Source organism: Lepidochelys kempii, chromosome 1, assembly GCF_965140265.1.
Source record: "Lepidochelys kempii isolate rLepKem1 chromosome 1, rLepKem1.hap2, whole genome shotgun sequence".
Classification (NCBI taxonomy): Eukaryota; Metazoa; Chordata; order Testudines; family Cheloniidae; genus Lepidochelys; species Lepidochelys kempii.
Genome location: NC_133256.1, coordinates 213,986,839 through 214,004,953, shown reverse-complemented (window position 1 = coordinate 214,004,953; position 18,115 = coordinate 213,986,839). Strand labels below are relative to the sequence as shown.

At 48.2% G+C, this 18,115-nt stretch overlaps 1 protein-coding gene across 1 annotated transcript in view; it reads left to right on the top strand.

Moving 5' to 3' along the window:
* LOC140907236 (scavenger receptor cysteine-rich type 1 protein M130-like) overlaps window positions 1-18,115 on the top strand; it is a 71,744-nt gene that overhangs the window by 10,561 nt on the left and 43,068 nt on the right. The window contains exon 4 of the mRNA XM_073332754.1: window positions 11,659-11,973. Within this exon, the coding sequence (XP_073188855.1) occupies window positions 11,659-11,973 (315 nt within the window). The remainder of the gene's footprint in view (window positions 1-11,658; window positions 11,974-18,115) is intronic.

Below are 18,115 nucleotides of genomic sequence, written 5' to 3'. Positions count from 1 at the left end.
CATCTGGATCCATCTGCACTTGGGAAATAGATGTATATGTATAACCTGGCTTCATCAAAGCTTGTGTTGTTAAAATGGCTGTGTTTGCACACAGGTCTAAAGAGAGTGACTGTTAAAAACAGCCCTGACACGTGTAATACTAAGCCCTGGTCTACACTACAGAGTTAGGTTGATGTAAGACAGTTTACGTTGACCTAATTCCATAAGTGTCTACACTAAAATGTAGCTCCTGCCAATGTAACTTGCCCACTACTCCGACATAACAACTCCACCTCCATGAGAGGTTTAGCACTTAGGTTGATGTAGCTAGGTCTACAAACTGTCAGTGTGGACACTGCATTGCTTATATTGACTGTTGCTGCCTTTCTGAATCCATCCCACAATGCTCCACACTGATAGTTAAACTGATGCAAGCATGGGCGGGGGGTATGGCAGGCCAGGGAAGGCTGAACCTCCCCAAACAGCCAGGCATGGCCCCACCCACGCTCCACCCTGAACCCCCTCCTGCTTCCTGCCGCTTCCCAATGTCCTCAGCCCAGGGAGGTTGCTCCTCTTCCCCGAGGGGGCTGGGGCTAGCGCGTGCCAGCCTGGGGCTCAGGACTCTGGCCAGTTGGGGCCCCCAGTGCTCTGGGGCTGGGGGCTCTTGGGAGGGTTGGTCAGGGCGGCCCGGGGCTGGAGTGGGGGGACCAGCAACCACGGTCAGGGGCTCGAGGTTCCCACAGAGGAGGAGGGGCAGAAGGGGTGGAGGAGGGGTGGGGCTTCAGGCAGAAGGGCCAGGGCCAGAGGCTAGGCTCCCTGAACGGGAGGCTCAAACGCCGCCTATGGGTGCAAGCACTCCTGGTGAGGATGTGCACCACCAACACAAGGAGTATAGTGTGGACACACAAAAGCGATATAGTTACTGTGGCGGCTAGATATTCACATAACTTAGGTCAACTACATTTTGTACTGTAGACTTGCCCTCAGTGTAGGACATTGGTCGCTGCAGCTGTCTGAACAGCGACAACACCTCTTTGTTCTGATTAGCTCAGTTTGCATCTCTCTGCAAATCCCTGATCACCACCATTGGTGAAGTCACATTTGATCACTGGGGTCAGTGCTTTGTGTGTCTCCCCTCACACCCTGCCACTCACTTACCACCCTGTATTCCACTGAATGCATCCGATGAAGAGAGCTGTAGCTCACGAAAACTTATGCTCAAATAAATTTGTTAGTCTCTAAGGTGCCACAAGTCCTCCTTTTCTTTTTACCATCTTCAGTGACAGTATCCCCAGAAACTGTGGGGGAGGTCACCCCTCCCCTGTGCCCTCTTGGCCATGTGTCAGAACACAGGGGCCACAGTCACCATAAGCCCCCACAACCTTCCTTCAGAAATACGCCGGGCACAGTGGGGGCCTCCTCAATAGGGCCTAAAGTGGAGTAACCCTCAGCACATGGAGATGCATTGGCTCCCCTCTCAGTCTCTGTGCCAGGCTCAGCACAGGTGCATGGATCTACCGGGGCCGAGGTGAAGGGTTTCTCTCTGCGCTTCATTCTGGGTTTCCTGTGTGCAGTGAGCTCTGCAGCTGCAGTGTCTCAGCTGAGGTGTAACTGCCTGAGCTGCAGCATCCTAATTTCTGCTGTTTCTATACCAGAAATGCACAAGTGCAGAGAGGAGCTCCTTTGCATAATGGGAGGAGCCAAAAGTGGAAGCCTGGCAGCCACACCCCCATTCCCTGCTGGGCCTGTTCTTGTCTCTGCAGCCGCAGCTCTGGGTTTGTAATCCCTGAACTTCTGGGCCTATTGGTGCTGCTTGGAGGATTTGGGGAGGATCCAGAGGGTACAAAGAAACTCGACCAGCTATCTGGGAATTAGGCACCAGCATTTACCTTGTAAATGCTGAATAAACGTGAAATGGAAACCGACTTGTCTGAGAAACCCTCATTCTATCCCTCCTGCTCCAGTGTACCTCCTGTAACTCATCTTGGTAACGAAGCGACCAATGAGACACATGAACTGAGTGTCCCCTCACAGTTATTATTGACAATTATTTACCTCACGAATTATTATTGACAATTATTTACCTGAGGTTACAGAAAGAGACATTTACACTAAAGGAAAAGATTCCTTGGCATTTTAAGTTCCCTGCATGAATGTTCAGTGTGTGTCCTTCATTTTGGGTCTGTATCACACATTGGCACCACATTTGGCCCTTGGTAGATTGAGAGCTCTGCTCCCTAGACACAACTGCTGTAAAGTTGCCCTGAGTCTGTGCTAGGGCAATGCTCACATGTACTAGCCTTCACAATGACTCTCCCCACACCTGACAAGCATTGGCTGGATCTTGGTAGGCCCCACTTTAACAGTCAGTAATCAGCTCAGGTGCTCTGCTACTTTCCCTCTCTCCCACTTCTCCTGTCTGCACAGCCGCTCCGTGGCTTTCACACCCTGCACCCACACAAAACCTATCTGGCCAATTTTCTGCACTGCACCAAGGGAAATGCATCACAATTCCCTTCATCTGCACACCAGGCAGCAACCCTGTAAACACAAGGAGTACAGGAGGCAAGCAGAGAGGCCAACACACAGCATGGCATTGTTAGATATTGTTATTGAATAGGATCCCTGCCCACCAGCTTTGCACTTCTCTTTTGAGCAGCCTCGTGGCTTCTCCAGTTTACACCATCCACTTACATCCAGGCTCTCATCTGGAAATAAGCACAATATGGATTTTGCTAACAGCTCCCTTTTGGAGCATGCCTCTCGTCTCACGGAGCCAGCTGGTCTAGCTTCAACTACACCTATGTTTCACTGGCAACAATCAGCTTAGAGGTGGCAAGTGGGTGCAGTTGACTACTGGTGATGTGTAAGGCCCACTTTACACCACTGTTATACCAGTGCAGCTTCCTACACAAAGCACTATGGAGGACAGAGACCTCTGTGTGCACATAGCCCTGCAGTCACTGCTAGAGTTGAACATTTCTCACACTATTTATTGTCATTGGTGCTCTCAGAGATCGGAGACTGTTGTTCATTCATTGCAATGAAGGCCAGACTCTCCTTACTGCTTGTGGACAGACAGTTTCGCATGTCAGTGACTGTGGAATTAAATTAAAATTCACTAACAAAAATCCTCATTAATGCACCTGGTGGGAGAAGAAGGCAGTCTGTGTTCTTAATGATGGGTTTATCTAGGTTCATGGGACTCTGTATGCTACTACCTCAGGGAGAGGCACTGTACCTGGGAATCAGGGGGCAGACTTAATGTGTGAGGCAACCAAGAGAGAGAGCGGAGAGACACTATTTAGAGTGATAGGGGATGCGTCAGTTCGGAGAGGATAGCAGTTGTGTCTGGGTGGCCACCAGCCCCCTGCTAAGAGAAAGGAGGGAGGCAGAGTCAAGTGACTGACAAGAGAAAGCCTGGGAACACGAGTGAGTCTGACCAACAGGAAGTGAGATGCCCAGCACTGGAGAGAGGAGAAGCCAATTTGGAGCAGTCTGGAGCCAGCTATGGAAAGGTCAGGACTGGCTGTGTGGTGAGTCCCAGGTCTTCATGCAGGGTCCCCCTGAGAACTGGCCCCTGGGCAGCAGCATCCCTCAGCTTGGGCCTTTCCCTCTCCAAGGTCACTGCCCGGTTAAAGAGTTCTGTTGGGAATATTCCCCACCAAGCCAGGCTGAATTAGTGCTTCAGCTACCTAGGGAAAATCCACCACCACATGGGAAACTTTGCTCTGACTGTGAGTCCACGCTGCCTGCCTGCTGCGAGTTTGTCTGAGCACTAGGGTAGGAGACTAAAGGTAGGATTTTTAGTAGTCTTATTGAAATGTGCACCTTGAGCCCTGCACCCCTTTGTGATGAGGGGAAATCCCAGGAGCAGAAGCAGCCTGACTCCTGCATGAAGAGGATGCCTGAGAGCAGCGATCATCAGCCCCTGTGCAGTGACTGAGGAGTTTAGATTCATGGGAAACTAATGGGTACTATCAGCATGGGCACCAGTGACCCTGAGAGCAGTGTTTTACCATGTTATGTTATCATAGAATATCAGGGTTGGAAGAGATCTCAGGAGGTCATCTAGTCCAAACCCCTGGTCAAAGCAGGACCAATCCCCAAATTTTTGGCCCAATCCCTAAATGGCCCCCTCAAGGATTGAACTCACAACCCTGGGTTTAGCAGGCCAAGGCTCAAACCACTGAGCTATTTCCCCCCCCCCCCAAAATTATATTTACTTTCTGTTTAGTATAACTACTGTGTTGAATATACTATATGTGTCTGCATTATTTCTTGAGAGTCTCTAACTATCTGTCAAATAAGTTGGTGTTACCCTCTGGTTAGAATTTTCCTTCCAACTGCCCTGGGACCCTGCTAGGAAGGAACGAAGAGAGTGGATGCACTGCCAAATAAATTCATATGGGAAGAAAATAAGGAAGTTGCATCCTGCTGAGCTTGAGACGAGATTCAAAAGAACCCAGGCCTGTCCATCAAATCCTGTAAGGAGACTGATGTTAAAGAAGGCAATTGGATGGTTAAGGGGTGCTACATAAGGGTGAATGGGTTGTAAAAGGATTTTCACAGGGTAGCTGGTCCCAGTGGATAGGCTAAGTCAGCAACCCTGGACCACAGTAGGTGAGTCCAATCCAGCAAATTAAAGAGGGGCGGGCTATACCTGGGGCTCTAAAGGGCTGCTCGTGGGCAGTTTGGGAAGATGGACAGGGACAGGCTGCATCCTGGGGAGGGGAAGGTACACCAGAGTGGAGTTAGCTCCTGTGGTGTATCCCTGCAACAAGGGGTCAGGGGCTTAGGGAAGCAGCTAAGGGCCAAGAAGGGAGCAGAGGTGACTGAAACTGGGAAGCTGCCAGGAGCAGCAGTGCCAGAGACCCCTGGATGGGGGTGTCCCTGAGACCAAGGAATGAGAAAAAAGTTTTTTTTTCTATTGGTTTGCTAATTTCTCTTAAGAAAATAAATCTTCTTGCAAAAGACTGGGTGTGGCAGTGCATTCTTTGAAGCTGGGGGAGAAGTATGACTGGGTGACAAGGGTGTAAAGGGATTGTCAAATTTAGCAGGTGTGTGGTTCTTTCTGGGGAATACACTGAGTATTTGAGTGTCGGACAGATGTAGGGTTGTGAGTATAGGCTGTTCAGTACAGTTCACCTAAAAACAAGTTCTATCTTAACAGAGAGAAGGCATTTGACTCAGTGCTACTTTTGTCATGTGCCCTATTCTCTGAGTGATATTTTCAAAGGCAATGTGTGCATGTTTGTGCTCTGACTGTGTTGGATCACAGCTCAAAGAGGGCAGAGTTAATGTTGCATGGGTGAGCACCTTGACTTTGTGTTTTCAGAGGTTTGAGTTTCCTGAACTCAGCATTCTGGAAGAGCACAAGATACCTCTGGGCAACCTTACCCCTGCACAAATGAAGGTTTCTATCAGTGAATTTCCTAGTTTTTTTTTAACAAAAAGAGAAGTGTTTGTTGTCAGAGTTAGTGGTCATTTAGACGGTTGTAGTTCTCACCTATGTTTGCAGTTGATAGAAACTGTAACTAGGTAATTGGAAAAAGACCTAACTTTTATATAGCCCTTTTCATCAGTAGATCACAAAAAGCTTTACCTCAGTATCCCCATTATACAGCTGGGGAAACTGAAACACAGAGAAGTGAAGTGATTTGCTCAAGGACATTTAGAAGTCCAGAGGCAGAGCTAGGAATAGTCGCAGTCCAGGGGTCTCTACACTAGGCCATATGGTTGCTTGGTGATTCCTCAGAGCTCCTACTTGTTTTTGTACCTTTTGTCACAATGGAATGGGAATAATAGTTGTGCTTTGAAATGTTTGTAATGGGTATTTGCTAAGAGGGTTAGTCAGAAAAATTCCATCCGTCTGTCCCAAAATCTTGACAGTCTTGTATTACATGGTTGTTACAGTAACTTTAAGTTTGTGAGAGGAGACTGATATTTTTCTTTCCTTCTCCACCCCCTGTCCGACCAGTTTCTGTAAAATTAACCCTCCTCAACATTTCTAGCTCCCCCTCCCCTTCCTATCCCAGTAAGCCATTAGTTGGCACTCAAGAAGCCATTAACATGGAAGAAGTTGTTCCTTGCTATCTCCGGCCCTGTGCTTCTTCATAAACATATCACAGCAGCAGATCACTGGAGGGCTGCACCCTACCTTGGTTATGGCACCTGAGCTGCACACTGAGCTGGGCCCCCCATTCCCCTGACCCACCCCACCTGGGACTCCTTCCCCAGCCAGGCTCCAGGCCAGTCTAGTCCACCCCCATCCAAACTGCCTCCCCCTGCACCCACCTAATGGTGACCTGTACCTTCACTAATCATTTCCTAAATTTTAGAGGAGGAAAATTTAAAGTGGAACAGTTTCAACAGACATTGAGAGCATTCCAGCCTGGAATAGTTCACGGCCTGGTGAGTAGCACACTCACCTGTGGATCAGGGATAGAATTCCTGAATTCAAGCCCCTGCTCCTGAGTAGGGTTTCAAACCAGTGTCTCCCATATCCCAGACAAGTGCCCTAATCACTGGACTAAAGGTTATAATGGAGAGCACACACTATTTCTGTATGACCCACAATGGGCTCTTCTGAGTTTCTGACAAGTTCCAAACAGTTTCAAGGCTGAATCAAATATTTTTTTCTGATTTTTTTGGTTTGCTGTCTGAACCAAGACAACAATTACTGGCCTGGCTGTAGCTAGGAGTGGTGACACCAGAGGGATGGAGGCTGTGGTGAGGATCGGTGTGGAGGTGAAGAGGCTGGGTGGGTGTGACACTCATATCTTCCCAATGCCAGGAGGCAAGGGCCTCACTGGTATCAGGTAATGAGTTTCAGATGGCCTGGCCAGTTCAGTGTCCCCCAATTCAATGAGGTCATAATCTGTGTCTGAGAAGTGGCATGTACAATATTGGAAACTAATAAGTCACTGATCATTGATATTCTTACACATTGTATGTACGAAGTGTGTACAAGGGTTATGAGTACAGGCTGGAATAATGACTAAAGTGTGTTTAAACCAGGCATGTCAGGGGGAGTTGGCAAACAGGTCTGCCAAATGAATGTGTTTGCTTCTCTGACCAGCCTGGTCATCAGGTAGAGATGAAAAAGGTCTATTTGCATATTAGGAAAACAAAACTATCAAGCTCCAAGTTGGGGGGGGGGAGACATCATGTCATCTACATGCAGGAGGCGAGAGAAGCTTGGTCTGAGTTTTACTTAAAGAGTACACTGCAACTGTTTACTGGGCTATAAAAACAGGGGAGCTGAACCTCAAGCAATAAGCAATTGAATCATCTGATTGTATACAATATTATGTACCATATTACTATATTATGAAAGTGTATTGAGTGAGATGTTCAATGAAAGCCTATGCCACACATAATATCATCATTGAATCTATGTATAACTATATTAAGAATTATGGCTTCTCATTGATATTGTGATTTAAAGTGTGTGTCCAAATAAAGGGTTTCTCCTAGGCAGGAGGGAAGGCAACTATCTACCTGTCCCCAGCGAAATTAAGCAAAGAGTCACCCCAAACAAAGGAAGCTCTATTTGCATAGAAATCAGGAGGGGGATGGGAAGTCCAGAGAAAAGGAAGAACGGCGTAAGGTCATCTTGCCTTTTGAAACAAGATCACTGAACTTTGGATGATATATGCAAGAACAGAAATCATCTTTGCCATCCGTCACTAGGCAAACACAAGACAACAGTTGCAATTTGAGCCAGGTGAAAACTTGAGAATTGTTAGTCTGCTGAGAGCACAATTGGTCATGCTGACCATGTATTCCCCTGTCAGTATCCCTCTGTTGTTTTTTGTCTTCTACCTAGATTGTAAGTTCTTTGGGGCAGAGACTGTCTTTCTCTTCTGTGTTTGTACAACACCTAGCACAATGGAGTCCTGGACCATGAGTAGGGCTCCCAGGTGCTATGATACTACTACTAATGTGCCTGGTGTGATAAGTGCGTGTTGGATTTTACACAACATCTGTGAGACCCAGGTTGAAATCCTGGAGGATGGAAGGGGTAGGAACTAGATAAATCTTCTCAAAATTATGGGCAGCCAGAGAGGGGACCCCTGCAAAATGATCCAAGTGGTTAAGGGAAGAGAGTGGGGGTGCCTTGTGCTTCTGCTAGGATGCCACAGGAAGTTGTGGCTAATGAACACTCTGTGAGAAAGCAAGCAAGTTTTGGTTTGATTACATTCTGAATTAATAGCTTGGGGTGGGAGGTATTATGCCATTTACGGGCTGAGCTCGACCTGATTAAGTTTTTCAGACAAAATGGTAGCCAACAGAGGAGAGCAGCACAAATGATTAAAGGTTTAGAAAACATCAACTATGAGGAAAGATGGGAAAAATGGGTTGGTTTAGTCTGGAGAAGAGAAGGCCAATGTGGGGACAGCCTATGATTCTTCAAATAAATAAAAGGCTGCTATAAATAGGAGGGCATTAAACTGTTCTCCTTAACCACTGAGGACAGGACTAGAGTAAAAGGATTAAATTGCAGCAAGAAAGATTTAGATTAGACATTGGGGAAAGCTTTCTAACCATCAGATTTGTTAAGCAGAGGAGCCAATTGCCTACGGAGTTTGTGGAATCTCTGTCATTGGACGTTTTTAAGAAAGGGTCAGACAAACATCTGTCAGGGGTGGTCTAGATAATACTTACGCTTTGTCTACACTGCAGTCCTTACAGCGGCACAGCCGTAAGGTATCCTGTATAGCCTCTCTATGCTGATAGGAGAGATCTCTCCTGCTGGCATAATTAAATGAGCCCTAATGAGCAGCAGTAGCTGTATCAGTGGGAGAGCATCTCTCGCCAACACAGCTCTGTCCATACCGGTGCTTTTGTCAGTGAAACTTTTGTTGGTCAGGGGGGTGGGGTTTTTTTTCTACACCCCTGTCCGACAGAAGTTTCACTGACAAAAATGCCAATGAAGACATAGGTTTAGTCCTGCCTTGGTGCAAGGGACTGGATTAGATGACCTATCAAGGTCCATTCCAGTCCTACACTTCTATCATTCTATGGAAATGAATTTATTGAGTTTATCAAAAAAAGTTACTGTCTCTCTTAGGGGTGTGAATTTTTCACAGCCATGACCCATGTAGCTAGGGTGACCTAAGTTTTAGGAGTAGACCAGAACAAAGGAATGTGATGCAAACTGAAAAACTTGCATATTGAGGGAGAGCCCCACCAAGGAGTTTTCACCCCTGACGGTGATACATCAGAAAGCGTTCTCCATCTCCTGTTGGGTTGAATGCAGTGGGAAGGAACTGTGCTAAGGCTATTTGGAATTGTGCTCCCATTATGGTGCATTCTCCATAGTTTGCAGGACATTGCAGTGTTGGGGCAGAGTGCTTGGCTTTTGCAGCAAAAGGTGCTTTATCATGGTTGTTTGCCTCTGCATTGTCTGCATCGTGTCCCTCCCAAGGGCTGTATGCTCCATTCTGAGCTTTTGTGCATGCTCCAGGAAACCTTTCCAGCTGCTTTCAAGGCCCTCTATTGGGATTAACTGTATGCTCCATGGAACAGATCATCTACAGCTTTTTCTTATGTTTCCTGAGATCTGACAGCTTCTCTGCATGCTACAACTCCCCTCTTCACACAGTTACACGTGCACAGGGAAATAAGAAAAAGCACGGTCATTTATGGTCCCATTCTTCATAGTCTCCATGCAAATAATGATAAAATATGCTTGTTCCCATAAGGTTGGAATGCTATGCCCCATCTTCTCTTCCAACTCCATGGTTTCCTTTGAGATAGTAAGATAATCCCCCATTTATTTCCCATTCTATAGACCTTCTGTACTTTATTTGAGTGGTGCACACACGTGAGTGGGGAGGAAGGGACAGGCTTTGTGTAGGCGAGTTTTTTTTAAAATGTGTATGGTTTGGAGCTGTTGGGTGCTGGATGGGTGACTCTTTTCTTTTCTAGGGTGGGTAGAGGAGTGGCAGGAGCAGGTTATTGACTGCTTGTGCCCTTCTACAGGCTTTACTGACTACAGCTGAGTAAATCATTGATTTTTCAGTTTAGTGGCCAAACCAAAAAATCTGAAAGAAGAACTGATTCATTTAGAGCCCAAACTGAATGGTTGTTTTTTTCTTGCAGAAACAAAACATAAAAAATATTCTTTCTGATCTAATGAAAGATTTGAAATATGATTTTGAAAAGACATTAAAAAAGGAACAAGTGTTGGGTGGGAAGGGGAGAAATTTCAGTTATTCATTCAGCTGTACTCAGGACAGCTTGCAGAGATGCACGTGCAGTTACTAACCTGCTGGAGCTCGTTCGCTGACTCGGTACCAGATTCAGAGCCACCTCACTTTCATTTTCTCTGACAGTGTCCTGTAGACATCTGCATTCTGGTGACTCTTATCCAGAGGGAACTGGACATGCTTGTCTCCAGACAGGGCCAATCAAGTCCTGGGCCTCTACATGGGTCCATGTGGAAGCAGGGGGGCCTTGGTTGCTATGGGAATGTGAACTCACCTGGTAACGAAAAGAGGCGCTCCTGGCTGCCTGCCAGCATTTAACCAGAGAGGGTACATCTGGTCAAGATGACCCCAGAGCTGTGGAGCGCAAACAGGCACAAAGCAGGTTGATGCAGGTATGGAGCAATGCAGTGTGGGACACTAGCTGGAGGACTGTCAGCAGCATTAGCATTAGGAATTATTTCACAGGAATCTTACAATGAACAAACTGATTGTGAAGTGGAGCTACTCCTTCTCCAATGAGGATTAGTTACGGCAACCTAAGATGCCAAATAAATTGCTCTGAGAACAGGGTTCATGTGGACACAAGGTATTTAAGGTGAGCTAATTACAGCTAATGTGAGGTAACATCCCCTGTAGACAAGCCATAAGGGTAATTGAGAAGGGCTTCACACTGGAACCGGTGTTCCAGGTGTCAGGCTCTGCTGGTATGAGGCCGACACACAAGATCCTAATTCCAAGCAGTTGGAACATCTCCACTTTCTGGCATCTTGCAGATCATTCACCTGCTTCCTTCCCACTAGTATTGTATCTAGTCTGTTCTAGACCATCACTTCTCCTTTGTGTCTATCCCACTCTCTGCTCCTTCTGCTGCTGGGGACTTATTCCTCCTCTCTGCCCTTTGCTTTTCCCTTCTGAACTCTCAGCCACTATTTTTGTATTTTCAGATCATATGAATTATGAAGCTCCTCCCTTCCTTGTTCTCACTCCTGTGAAGACACTTGCTATTCCTTGCCCCTTATTCTCCTTTACTCCCCAGTCTCACAGATTAAGCCTCTTTGAAGCCTCCAGGCTTTCTTTCTTTGAACTTTCGCCAGTTTTTCAATATCCTTCCTGTCATGAAGGAACAGAAAGTACATCCTCAGCTGGAATATTGTATAAGACCATGTAAACACTCATCAGTCCCGTCCAGTCCCACCTGGAGAGACAGTCACACACTCTGCTTTGTGTCATTCTGTTCACACCTGAGAATTATATTGTTGGCTATCTCTTGGCTTTGACCTCTTATTCAAACTCCCTCTCATCACTGGAGCACAGGAACTGGCATATGGAGTAAAGGGCTTATTTAACAATGTCTGCTGTTGAGAGAAGAAGGTTCCCTTCATTTCCTCCCCAGGAAGGCCTGGGGAAGGTTTTGGGATGTCAGTATAACCAACACTCACTGATGGATGCATTGACTCTTTAGGTCGCATTGAGGTCCGGCTGGTTGGAGGGGACACTGCCTGCTCTGGACGTGTTGAAGTCACACATGGAAATACATGGGAGACAGTCTGCGATTCACAATTGGATTTCAACACAGCTTCTGTTATCTGCAATGAATTAGGGTGTGGACAGGCTGTAGCTACTATAGGAGCAACACATTTTGGAGAAGGACATGATCTGATCTGGAAGGAAGAGTTTCAATGTGTGGGGAATGAGACTGTCCTTTCAAACTGTCCCAGGATGTCCCGTCCTAACGACACATGCTCCCACACTGATGCTGTCAGCATATTGTGTTCAGGTAAGAATTCAAACTGTTCACTTTAACATATGACTAATATAGGCCCTACAGCTGGGCTACTAGATCTCTTTTCTCTCACATCCATATATTCCTCCTGTGAACCCACATCCCAGAAAACTTTGCATGTTTCCAAGTTGCTCCAAAGGATTCTTGTCTGCTACAAAGGGTGGCTCTGCTTTCCCACCACCCAGGGGGAGCCAAGAAGAGATGGTGGGAAATCCCATTTTCTCTCATACTCCTCACTCTATTTCAAGTGTCTCCACTAAATGGGGACAGTTCTATTTACCTTTCTCCTGATATAAGGATAGGGTCCCAACAGAGCTCTGATTTCCCTTATCCTCCACTAGGGATGCATGTTCTCCACTGCTGCGCCTCTCCTCCCTCCTCAGATACATCTGTAAGGGGAAGGGGCAGGGTCTAGTGATCAGAGAACAGAACCAGAACCCAGGAGACATGGGTTTTCTTTCCAGTTCTGGTTCTGTATTCAGTAATGCCTTGTACCTCAGTTTCCCCATTTGTGAAACAGTTAATTTCCTACCTCAGATTGTGTCTGTGAGGCTTAACTTCATTTGTGTTTGTAAAGGCTTTCAGGCACTTGAATACACAGTGCTATGTAGGGGGTAGGTGTTATTTTAAAACTTTCTTGATGGAATTGGACCAGTTGTGGCCACTTTTAGGTTATTGCCCTGCAATGGGGATTGGCTTTGTGCCACCCATTCATACAGATTGATTATTAGAGACTAGCTGAAAGCCCGTGCTATTGCTTGGGTGTAACTTGTAAAATCTTGTGAAGCAACAGTGACTGCTGCAAGAAAATATTAAGCAAAAAAACCCCAGAAATATTGTCACAAGGCAGGGCACTCACCAGTGCAGCACTTCCTGCTGGTCTGTCCAGGAATTAGCTCCTTCAGCTCAGGAGTGCCCTCTATGGGCCGGTGTCTTGCCCTCTGTTACCTGCCCTGTTGTCTCCACCACCTCTGACCCCATGTCCCTCAGAGACCCTGGTGCCCCTTACCTTGGGGTGTTGCCACACTCTGGATCTCCCCTCCCAGAGGAACCCCAACCACTATACCCACCTTTCAAGGTTCCCTCCCCACTCTGAACTCAGGGTACAGTTGTGGGGACCCACATGAAAGACCCCCCCTAAGCTTATCTCTACCAGCTTAGGTTAAAAACTTCCCCAAGGCACAAATTCTTCCTTGTCTTTAGAACTGTATCTCTGCCACCACCAAGTGAGTTAGACAAAGATTTAGGTTTCAGAATAACAGCCGTGTTAGTCTGTATTCGCAAAAAGAAAAGGAGTACTTGTGGCACCTTAGCGACTAACCAATTTATTTGAGCATAAGCTTTCGTGAGCTACAGCTCACTTCATCGGATGCATACTGTGGAAAGTACAGAAGATCTTTTTATACACACAAAGTATGAAAAAATGGGTGTTTACCACTACAAAAGGTTTTCTCTCCCCCCACCCCACTCTCCTGCTGGTAATAGCTTATCTAAAGTGATCACTCTCCTTACAATGTGTACGATAATCAAGGTGGGCCATTTCCAGCACAAATCCAGGGTTTAACAAGAATGTCTGGGGGGGCGGGGGGTAGGAAAAAACAAGGGGAAATAGGTTACCTTGCATAATGCCTTTGCCACTCCCAGTCTCTATTCAAGCCTAAGTTAATTGTATCCAATTTGCAAATGAATTCCAATTCAACAGTCTCTCACTGGAGTCTGTTTTTGAAGTTTTTTTGTTGTAATATCGCAACTTTCATGTCTGTAATCGTGTGACCAGAGAGATTGAAGTGTTCTCCGACTGGTTTATGAATGTTATAATTCTTGACATCTGATTTGTGTCCATTTATTCTTTTACGTAGAGACTGTCCAGTTTGACCAATGTACCATTGCTGACACATGATGGCATACATCACATTGGTGGACGTTCAGGTGAACTAGCCTCTGATAGTGTGGCTAATGTTATTAGGCCCTGTGATGGTGTCCCCTGAATAGATATATGGGCACAGTTGGCAAAGATTTAGGAAAAGGACCACTTGGAGTTCCTGTTTCCCCAAAGTATCCCCCAAGCCCCTTCACCGCCTCTTCTGGGGAGGCTTGAGAGTAAACAAGGTGAGGTAAAACCACTGGTTTTTAGGACACTAAAAACCAATCAGGTTCTTAAAAGCAGAACTTTATAATAAAGAAAAAGTAAAAGAAGCACCTCTGTAAAATCAGGATGGAAGTTAATTTTATAGAGTAATCAGATTCAAAACACAGGATTCCCCTCTAAGCAAAACTTTAAAGTTACAAAAAAACCCAAACAAACCAGGAATAAACCTCCCTCTTAGCCGAGGGAAAATTCACAAGCTAAAACAAAAGATAATCTAATGCATTTCCTTCCTATTACTTACAATTTGTAATCTTAGATACTTAGTTCAGGTATGGCTTAAGAGACATATTTTCCCTACCCTGGTTCCTCTCTGTCCCGGAGAGAAAAAAAACAAAAACAAAAACCTCCCCCCACAGATTTGAATGTATCTTCTCCCCTTATTGGTCCTTTTGGTCAGGTGCCAACCAGGTTATCTGAGCTTCTATAGGCAAAGGAGGGATTTTATGCTACCCTTAGCTGTATGTTTATGACACTACCTTCTCTCAGTGGCTACTGCCAGTCATCATCCAGCCCCTTCTCTCAGAGGCAAACTGCAGTCTGTTATGGCCACTCATCACTGGCAAGGGTTGGACCTGCTGCCTTTCTAGCCCCACCTGCCTCCTTGCAGCCCTAGTACCTCCCCTGGCCTTTAGCAAGGCCTCAGCCTGGGGACTCACCAGGTCAGAGCTCCTCATCTCTGCCTGCCTTTCCCCAGCCCTGCTCTGCCTCAGGTACCCTGCTTACTCTCCCAGGCAGCTTGGTCTTTTGCTCCCAAGCTGGCACAAGAGTCTGTCTCCCACTCGCTCAGCCTGCCCTTTTATCAGGGCCAGCTGTGCCCTAATTGGGTGCAACCACACCTGTGGCTGACTACTCAACCAGCCTCTATTGGCTGCTTTTAACCCTTTTCTGACCAGAGCCTGGTGACGGCCCCGCTACAAATATGAATGCAAAACATGTACATTGTCAAATTGCAATGTATGCACATGTGACAGCTTTGGCTCATATCATCTAGCTCAGATATACCCACCTCCCTCCCTCTTCTTTTTTAAATAACTTAGGACAGTTAATGTTTTCATGGAATTTTGAACCACACATTTCATTAATGTTGAAAGCATGCAGCCATTTTCATTCTGAGGCAGATATTAATTGAAAGACAAATTCTCAACAACATTGAGTGCCTGACAGCTCTCTCTGATTTGAAAATGAAACTAACTTATGACCAAGGTGCCTTTCACCAAGCTGAGGCTATCACTGTACCAATACTGTATTTATTGCTAAAGTAAATTTTCACCCTGATCTGTCTTTGGGCTTTTTAACTGCCCTTGATTCCCCTGCCAGTGTGAGTGTGTGATAATTGCAGGTTGGAAAGTCAACCCTGTAATGCACACACAAAACACCCCTCTCCCTGGCTGCTCAGCTGGAGACTGCACTTGCCCTCCTCTCACCCCTGACTCGGGGAACTGCCCTTCATTCCCTCTTCACCCATAGCAACACTTCCCTGCCTCCTGCTGCCCTGGGGCTCGGGGGACCTCCGCGATTTATGAAATTGGCATCCCGTCTCGCTCCTCAGCAAGGATTACAAAATCATAGCGAAAGCAATCTCGCTGTGGCTAGGGTCCTTGATGGCGGACGTGATGCACCCAGACCAGACCTACACCATCCCAGGCCGCACCATCTTCGACAACCTGTATCTGGTCCGGGACCTCTTGGAACTCAGGTGTAGGGACGGTCTGTCATTCGCCCTCCTGTCCCTGAATCAGGAGAAGGCATTTGACAGGGTGGATCATGGGTATCTCTTGAGCATTCTGCGAGCGTTTGGCTTCGGACCCCAGTTTGTGGGTTTTCTCCAGGTGCTGTATGCCTCCGCAGAGTGTCTGGTCAGGCTCAACTGGACCCTGACCGAACCGGTCAGCTTCGGGCGAGGAGTATGGCAGGGGTGCCCCCTCTCGGGCCAGCTGTACGCTCTGGCGATCAAGCCCTTCCTCTGTCTCCTCCGCAGGAGGTTGACAGGGTTGGGGCTTTGGGAGCCGGAGCTGCGGCTGGTTCTGTCGGCGTACGCCGACGATGTGCTCCTCGTGGTCCAGGACCTGGGCGACTTGGCACGGGTGGAGGCTTGCCAGGCCATCTATTGGGCAGCCTCCTCCGCCTGGGTCAACCGGGTCAAGAGCTCTGGCTTGGCGGTAGGAAACTGGTGGCAGGCGAGCTCCCTCCCACCCGCACTTCAGACCATCCAGTGGAGCGCGGGTCTGCTGCTTTACCTTAGCGTTTACCTTTCTGCCACGCATCCCTCTCCTCTGGAGAACTGGGAAAATTTAGAGGCCGGGGTGATAGAGCGGCTCCAGAAATGGACGGGACTACTCCAATGTCTCTCCCTTTGAGGGAGGGCACTGGTGCTTAATCAACTAGTCCTCTCCATGCTCTGGCACCGGCTCAACACCCTGGTCCTGGCCCCGGATTTCCTGGCCAACCTCCGGACGTTGATTCTTGAGTTCTTCTGGTCAGGACTGCACTGGGTCCCTGCAGGGGCTCTCCATCTACCCCTGGAGGAGGGAGGGCAGGGCCTGAAGTGTCTGCGCACTCAGGTCCATGTCTTCTGCCTCCAGGCCCTGCAGAGGCTCCTTTATGGTGCAGGTAGTCCGGCGTGGAGCGTACTGGCGCATGCCTTCCTGTGCCACTTCCGAGGGCTCCGATATGACCGGCAGCTCCTTTATCTCCATCCGAGAGGTCTTCCACGAGACCTCTTCAGGCTGCTGGTCTTCTACCAGTACCTCCTCCGGACCTGGAAACTGTTTACAGCGACCAGATCCGTGGCGGCCTCCGTGGGGGAAGATCTCCTCGAGGAGCCCCTGCTACACAACCCCCAGCTCCGTGTGCAGGTGGTGGAGTCCCCCTCGGTGCGCCAGAGGTTGGTCCTGGCAGAAGTCACCCCTCCTGGACTACGACCGGGGAGACTGGCTGGATCCCCTGATGCTCGCTCAGCACATGGGGCTCTCCAGACCTCGTACTCCCCTGTGCGTACTTCAGGAGGTGAGGGCCGCTTTGCCACCCGCTGCTCTGGTCTACCTCGACCGGGTCCTAAGGGAGGATGTGCCCCGCCCACCCTCCACCCCAGGCCCTCCGGACCTTTTCATCAGGACCCTGCCCCATGGACCCAACCGACTCCCCCGCCCCTTCACCCTGCGCCAGCTACACGAGCTGCAGCTGGTCCGTTTCCAGACCGCACCAAGGAAACATCCATACATGCTCGTGCTCCATACCCTTCATGTCCTCACCCTTGCGTCCCGCCCTGACACAAAGTGGCGGGAACTCCTGCCACCTCGAGAGGATGAGGAGCCCCGGTGGGCCGGCCTATATTCCACCTTGGTTCTGAGGCCCGCCGGGGATATTAGTTGGCGACTCCTTCATGGGGCCGTGAGCACAGGCCTGTACTTGGTGCGGTTCACCCCAATCCCGGACACCTGCCCCTTTTGCGGTATGAGGGAAAACCTGGCGCACGTCTACCTGGAGTGCACCAGGCTGCAGCCCCTATTCTGGCTCCTCATGAATATTTTGTTAAGATTTTGGTTGCACTTTTCCCCTCACCTCCTTATCTATGCACTCCCTGTCTGTGGCCCCACTAAGTCGCGGGACCTCCTGGTCAACCTCCTCCTGGCCCTGGCTAAAGTGGCCATCTATAAAACCAGGGTGAGGAGGTTGGCCGATGGAGTCTCCTGTGACTATTTCCAATCTTCCGTCCGTTCACACCTCCAGGCAGAGTTTCTCTGGGCGGCGTTCACTGACTCCCTTGACGCCTTTGAGGAGTAGTGGGCTTCTCTGCTTGGTTTCCCTGTCTGGTTCCCTTCGTTTGATCCTTTGACTGTATTCCTGTCCCTGTTGTTCATTAGTTGTCCCCCGTAATTATTTGGTTCTCCAGGTCCTGTGGACCCCCCCTCCCCGCTTAGGCTGGGGGGGAATCCTTTAGCAGTGGGCGGGTGAAATATGGCTGCCCTGGGGCTTCACCACCTGGGA